General features: G+C 46.5%; 1 protein-coding gene across 4 annotated transcripts in view; it reads left to right on the top strand.

Annotated features, from left to right (window-relative positions):
* Positions 1-1112: 1112 nt before the first annotated feature.
* Positions 1113-7101, top strand: part of PFKP (phosphofructokinase, platelet) — a 44182-nt gene continuing 38193 nt past the window's right edge. The window contains exon 1 of one of the 4 annotated variants that reach the window (XM_027687008.1): positions 1113-1480. In XM_027687008.1, coding sequence (XP_027542809.1) covers positions 1396-1480 — 85 coding nt within the window. In that variant the 5' untranslated portion in view covers positions 1113-1395. The remainder of the gene's footprint in view (positions 1481-7101) is intronic. The other 3 variants (XM_027687006.1, XM_027687007.1, XM_027687005.1) reach the window with 3 other exon arrangements.

The following is a 7101-nucleotide window of genomic DNA, read 5'->3' as shown; positions in this document are numbered from 1 at the left end:
AAGATAGCTTTATTTGCTTAAATTACCAAAACTGGGGACTTAAACTGTTTCTCTGACCATACACACTGCTATGATCAACAGAATTATTCTGTTGTACCCTAGTGAGGTGTTGAGTTTAAGAGAGCACTGTTCTAGAAGTATTAAGCACTTCCCAAGAAATGCAACTAGTGTCCAATGGGAGAACAAGGAAGGCAGAAAGACTGGGATTCCTACTTACAGTAATTTCTCCCAAGTGCTTTGCCTGTTCCTCTCTTAGTCTCAATCTCTGTCTCTAAGCTGTAAATACTCAGTGAAATAAATTCCTTTTCCTACTGGCTCCTGAACTTCTATTACGGCAGAAGTGAGATGCCTCAGCAGGGAGACACACCTGAGGAGGGACGAGAAACAAAAAGAGAAGGAGCAGAGGTCCGGGCCAGTGGGTTTCCCTGCCTGCCGAGGGCCGGGCCCTGTGATACGGCCCCTGCCAGACGCCGGCAGGAGCGACTCTCCGCCTATTGTGCATTCCCAGTGGGAGCCGCGCTCCGTGCTCCCCGCCGGAGTCTTCCGAGCAGGCGTACGGAGGAGGCAGAGCCGCCTCAGAGGCTTCAGGCGTCGAGGAGCCGACACGCTGGAGGCGGATTTCCCCCTGCAACCTGCGCCGACGGCAGTCCCAGCACAGCCGCGACCGCCGGGGCGCTCCCGCCGAAGGGGCTGCCCGGGGTTCCCGCGGGCGCGGCGGGGACACGCGGCGCTCCTCAGCCGCTACTGCGGGCAGGGTGAGCCAACTCCGGCCGACACCGCTCCCTCCCCGGCGCTGCAGCCCTGCCGAGGCGCCAGCCACGTTCCCGCATCGCCCCCACCTCAGGCGCCTGGGGGCAGGGAAGGGGGAAAGGAAGGAGGGAGGGAAGGCGGCGCTACCACCCCCGCCTCGCTGAGGCGCCGCCGCCGCCCCCTCCCACCTGCCCGCGCCCTCCGAGAGCCACCGCCCCGCCCCGCCGCGCTCGCAGCTCGGCCGCTCATTGGCCGCCGGGCCCGTCAATCACCGCCGCTCGCGCAGGGCCGGCGGAGGGCGGGGCCGCGCGGCGCTGTCAGCGGCGCGCGGGGAGGGAGCGGCGCCGGGGCACAGGCGGGGGGTGGTGGCGGCGTGAGGAGCTGCGGGGCTGCTGCTCCGCTCCAAGCTCTGCTCGGCTTTTTCTTTTTTTTTTTTTTTTTTCCCCGGGCTTTTTTTACACAACCGCTCGCTCACCCTAGTTCTTCTGCGGGGGTACACTTATCGGTAGCTGCACACCTGCCACGGGCTGCTCGGTCTCTTTCCCCGCAGAGCCCGAGCGCCCGGTCCAGCGGAGCGCGGCCAAACCCCCGCGGCCAGGGGCTCCCTCAGCCACCGCGCTCTGCCTCGCCCGCCCCTGCAGCGCCATGGATCACCAGCCCAAGTTCTTCGAGAACCTCTCGGGCTCCGGGAAGGCCATCGGGGTGCTGACCAGCGGCGGCGATGCCCAAGGTAGCGGCTCACACCGTTCGCTCCGGGAGCAGGGGGAGGATGAGGGGAAGGAGAACGCGGGGGAGCTGCGGGCATGGCGGGGAGCGGGGCAGTGGAAGGAGAGGATGAGGAGCCCCTCGGGGGCGGTGTGAGGGGGACAGGAAGGAAGGGCCTCCCCGGCTGGCAGGACGCCCATGCGGGAGGCCGGGGGTGCCGTCGCAGCGTGGGCTGCCCCGGGGCTGGCGGCGGGAACCCACAGTGCAGCACATGGAGTGTAGAGAGGGCTCCGGGAGTGCGCCACGCGGGATTGCCGTGCTTCTCGGCTTCCTCTCACCCTGCTGGCCTTCGAGCCGGCTCTGCTACTAAGAGCATTTAAAAGATAAATAATTTTCCTGCGCGGCCTGGATGCCTGAGCTGCAAACATCCCCTCAACCGTTCCTCCTCCCTCGCTGTCTCGTCACGTTTCCTCTCAGCCAGCCTAGGCAGGGGAGAGGGTAGAAACACTGCAGTAACTTTTACTACCAAGATGTCTCGTCCTCTCGGGAGGTGGTGGGGAGAGGAGGGTGAGGAGGGATGGCTGATGCGAGCGGGGGAGGAGGAGGTCGTGCCGCTCTGCACGGCGGGTGGGAGGGAGGCTGCGCTGCTGGGGCTCTGCCAGCCCTCGCCTCATCTGCTTTTCGCTTCCTTCTGGCACCAGGAACACGTCTATGTGCCTACCCGTGGTTTAGAACGCTCAGATGGCAGTTTACTCTTCCCCCCTTAGGAGTATGTAAGGAGTCTCACCTCCTTAAATCTCTTCAGCGTAGAGGGAGTTGTAGCTACTACAGGACAGGGCGAACAAAAGACCTACAGACACTGAGAGGGGAAGGGAAGAAAAGAGGCTTCATCGCAATATACCTAGTCAAAAATTTAGGTTTTTCTACACTTTCGTTTCCCCTTTTCTACCAGAAAACCTCCTTAATAGTTGGACGTTTCAGTTAATTAAAGTTTCAAACGGGAAATGCGCCGTGCGATTCCAGAGGACTCTTGCTCTGCGTGTGCCAGGAGAATTGTTCAGTGGTGATTGTTTTTAGCTCCTTCCCTTAAATTATGGTTATTTTACTTTTTTTTTTCCCCTGAGAGTATCTCGAAACTACTTTCTCTTAGAGAAAAAGCGGCAGTCATCCGCGTTTGTGAAGAGAATGGGGGGTGGGGGTCTCCTTTCTGCTTGGGCTCGGTGGTTTAGCGACCAGTCTCTCGCCAGCTTTTACACGAGGTGTCGTGACCAGCCCGCAGCCCCGGCCAGGGAATCCTGCCCGGCTGCCCTGGCGGCAGCAGCAGCCTCTCCTCTCGTCTCCTCTCCTTTTCCTCTCGCTCCACGGTGCGTCCATGTGGTGGTAGCTCGCATGGACCAGTGTCTCCGCGCTCCCTCCCACCGCCGGTGTGTACGTGATCCGCTGCGAGTCGCTGCAGATTCCGCCTCTTTGCGTCATCTGGGCTGGGAGAAGCATCCTCCCTCCCCCTGCCCGCAGAATAACGGGGAGCCCCCGGGTTTACCTGGGATTATCCGAAACTCTAATCGGGATGAAAGGGATTTGGTACCATCGGAGAGGAGAATGTTGCAGTTCTGGAGGAAAAGCAAATTGATGCGTTTAAAAGACTTCTCTTTTGCCCCCTGGGTGGGGTTACACTTGTTCAAGTTTTATCCACGGTTTGCTCTCAGTGACATCAATTCCGCTGCTAAATGATTCTAGGAGGGACTGGGAGTCGGGGCATCTCTGTCTTAATGATCTGGTCACCAAATCGCCATTTTAATTTAAAAGTGTGGCAGGGCACTGCCTCAAGCAATAGTAGCATGTTCAGCAAGAGGCTGAGCCCTTCAACTTGCTTCTGCGTGGCTGGAGATTATATAATGCAGCAGCAGATGCATCTCCTTTTATAAAGTATTAATCTGCACTTGCCACTATGTGAATTAAGGCATTTAAAGGACGTACACAATACACATCTAGACTTTATTATCTGGCAGATTGCCACTGAAGCAGGGAGGGTTCCAAAGTAACAGGCTGTGAAAGTTGCTGTCTGAGGAGTGAGGTTGTCACAAAGACCAAACAAAGTACACTGGATGCCTTCCAAGGTGGTTTGTCGGCAGCATTGTTGTCCTAACTTAGAAGAACAAGGAAATAAAAACCTTAGCATTTTAGAACTTGATAATTTCCACTGAATCACATAGCACAGTTGAGGTCCATAACCCTTACTAGCTTGGTAACAGCATAGATGTATAAAATATGCAGCCTCAAGTCAGTTTGCAGGCTAGATTAGGAGTTAAACAAGGGACAATGAGTCATGCCCTGTCAAGGTCATTTGCCCTCTGTAGGACAGAGTGCAAACGTGTGAGAGAAGTGAAGTCCTGAAGTATAATGCAGAAGGAAATATGCTGCTATTACTGATGTTTGAAAATAGTATGTTCAGGCAAGCTGTAGGTGAAGCAAAGCTACTAACTCTGAAGTAGGCAAAAAAGTTCTAGTAATAAAAATGAGTTCCAGTCTCCTGTTTTGTTTTGGATTTGTTAGACACTAGAAATCAGACTATCTATAATCCAAACTAAACTTACAAACAATTGAGTGGAAAAAACACCCATTATTGTTGCAGTAAACACATAATCTTCATATCAATAGGTGCCATGATTTAGATTGGGCTGTAAATCTTAGTGAAGATTAAAATATGCATGAAATTATTTTAAAATAGAAGTTACTGCCTTTGCTGTTATTGTACTTCTTAATAATTTAGAAGTAGCGTTATGTAAATTACACAAGCCATTCTATTTGTAGGGCATGTTAAGTTTTCAATTACTTTCCCCAATTTGTGCTATTTCCTTGAAAGTTTTTTTTTTCCTTTTTCTACCTGTAGAATATTAAAGACTATAAAATGTATATGTGTTATACCGGGACTATTATGATTTAGTCATTATTCTTTTGTTTGGTGGAGTTAATTTATCAGTGAAAAAAGATTGGTATTTTGTACACCCAATGTCTATAAGTACTAAACTTGATAGTCCATCTCTTTAACTTGCCAGCTGTTAAATTGTGAAATAAAATGCTTTCCACCATAATCATGAGTGCCTCGAGAGGCAAAAGAAGTTTTGACAATTGATTCTCTGTAAATATTGAGTTGGTTTTCTGGACTATTTCTAACTTGTAGTGGTTGCAACTCGGAAAAGTGGTTTAATAGATGGGTTTTAAGTCACGCTTTTGTTTTCCCTTTGTGGTATTTTCTGGCCATGATCTGCTTCAGGTCATGAAGTACGCTGCTTGTACTTCATGTGGGTTACCAGTGGCTGCCACAGACAGTTTTGGCCACCGTAGGTCACCTATGTTCCACAACCTCCAAACAAGTGCTTATTCTGGGACTGTGGTAGGTACGGCTTCACAACAGGAAGAGTCATCTGGGAGGTGCTGGATGAAGGTGATTGTGCACTGCTGGGGAAGGATGTGTGTGTGGCTGCTGAGCTGCTGCCCAATTTATTGGCTCTGGATTATTGTCTTTGAATATGACCATGTTATTTTTGAGATAAGCTCAAAAGATTCAGTGTTGTGGAAGACAGCATAAGTAAGGGACATAATGGTCGGGAATATCATAGCCCATCCTGCTGAAGTAACGTTTGAGGCATTACAGGGTTCCCAACATTTCAAGGCATGTTTAGTTTAGTGGTGTAGATGTATGGCTCTTGTCCTGGTAACTTAGATTGGAAGAAGAAATCTTGCCACTGAAAAAATAAAAAAAGCTCAAGTCACTCAGCAAATACTGGGTTTAGAAAAGCTTGAAAAGAACCCTACAGCCTCTTGGATTCTGGACTTTTGGAGTACCATAGACCATGAGTGTGGAAGCAAAGATCTACATATTTCTGCTCTTGAAGCATTACAGGCTTCCGAGGAACATGGTAGCACAGATGTACTGATCTTATCCTGGTGGCAAAATGTCTTTTTTCATCACAGACCACTGAACTAGTACAATAAAATAAATGTGTTTTTTTTTAAGGCAGAAACAAACAAACCCAAACAAACAACCCACACTCCTCTTATGTCGTCCAAATTACAGAGTTTATTTATTAACACTTACATGATTTGAACATATTCACAAGGAATTTTTGAATTCTGGCCACGCCCAAAGGCACCCCACTAAGAATGGTGCATACCTATAGACATATATATGAAATCCATTTGTATGTGTCCATAGATACAATATTATAAATAGTATTTGGGTGTAAAATTAGAAATGTAGTTATTAATGAATGAGTGTAACTATTTCAATGTATTTAATATTTCTGAGGAACTGCTTCTATAATTCTGTGATTGAAACTGGTCTCTTAAGATTTTTATTTTAATTTTTAAGAAGGAAATAAATATGTGTTGTCTAGATGTTTTGCTATTGTATATGTTTGTGCAGTAGAATGTTCTGATCTAATACAGTGTTACTGTTCAAAAAAACTGGATAGTATTTTCTTCAGGTATCTAGAATAGTTACTGTGATTATATGCAATAAAATCTGTGATGTAATTAATCTAATACAGTGCTACTGTTCAAAAAAAACTATAGTATTTTTTTCAGGTATCTAGAATAATTACTGTGATTATATGCAATAAAATCCATGATGTAATTAAAAGTAAATACAACAAACCTGAATTGTTTTCTTCAAGCTTTGTTCAGTTCTTGTATTTGACTGTTTCTCTTTTGAGAATTATAGGCTTTTACATACTTACTGACATAACCATTTATATATTTGAATAAAGCCTTTTTGTTTGATAATGTTTAGACATTTTCCTTAGTGTTTTTTGCTATATAGTCTTGTAAGTCTGAATCTTTATTCAGGGTAGTACTTAAACATATGTGCTAAGTCATTAAGCCTGTGTTAAAGCCAATGTTTATCTTTAAAATTGGTGGTACTTAAGTATTTCTTGATGCTTTTCCAAGATGCATAGTTTTGATTTTTCTTTTGTATGGTTTATATTACAGTTATTTATTTAAAGGCATGTCTAGCTGACTAAAGTGAGGCAAGCTTGGCTTAAACACAAAACAGTGTAGAACCTCCTCTGTTGTAGTGGTGCATATGTACATGGAGCAGGATGTAGGCACAGGAGAGGAATGCTCTTTTGGAGGCAGAGATAATTTAAGGACTTCTGCAGTACTGTTTGTAACCCTGCTATGAAAACTAACTCTTCTTTTTTTTTAAAGACAATTGAATAGGTAATATCAAAGACAGTAAATTGTCAATTTTTAAGTTATTCAGATGTTATGTAAAGCCCTGTAAGTAGTTGCAGTTTACTTAATCTTTGCTGAGTCAAAAAGAGCAAAATGAATCTTTTCCTCTTTCCAAGACTTCAATGCAAAAACAAGTGGTAGTTCAGAAAGATTTTAAATAATTCTTGGGTTATAAAAAAACCATACTGGTTTTACTCGTGGCTTTCTTTTGAAGCTGCTATTCTAATCCTGTATGTTTATCAGGCTACATTTATTTTTCAGGACTAAATCCATGGTTAACTCAGTAAATCTCTTTTTGAGTAATAAACATATAATTACATTTCATAGTTATTATGGTAATTCATAAATACTGTTGTAAGACTCCACAAATAATCAAATATGGCAACATTTTGTTAGACAAGTTCTGCA

This window comes from Neopelma chrysocephalum, unplaced genomic scaffold, assembly GCF_003984885.1.
Source record: "Neopelma chrysocephalum unplaced genomic scaffold, ASM398488v2 Primary Assembly neopelma1_72, whole genome shotgun sequence".
NCBI classification, from domain to species: domain Eukaryota; kingdom Metazoa; phylum Chordata; class Aves; order Passeriformes; family Pipridae; genus Neopelma; species Neopelma chrysocephalum.
Note: the sequence above shows the minus strand (reverse complement) of the source record. Positions and strands in the feature narration are given on the sequence as shown.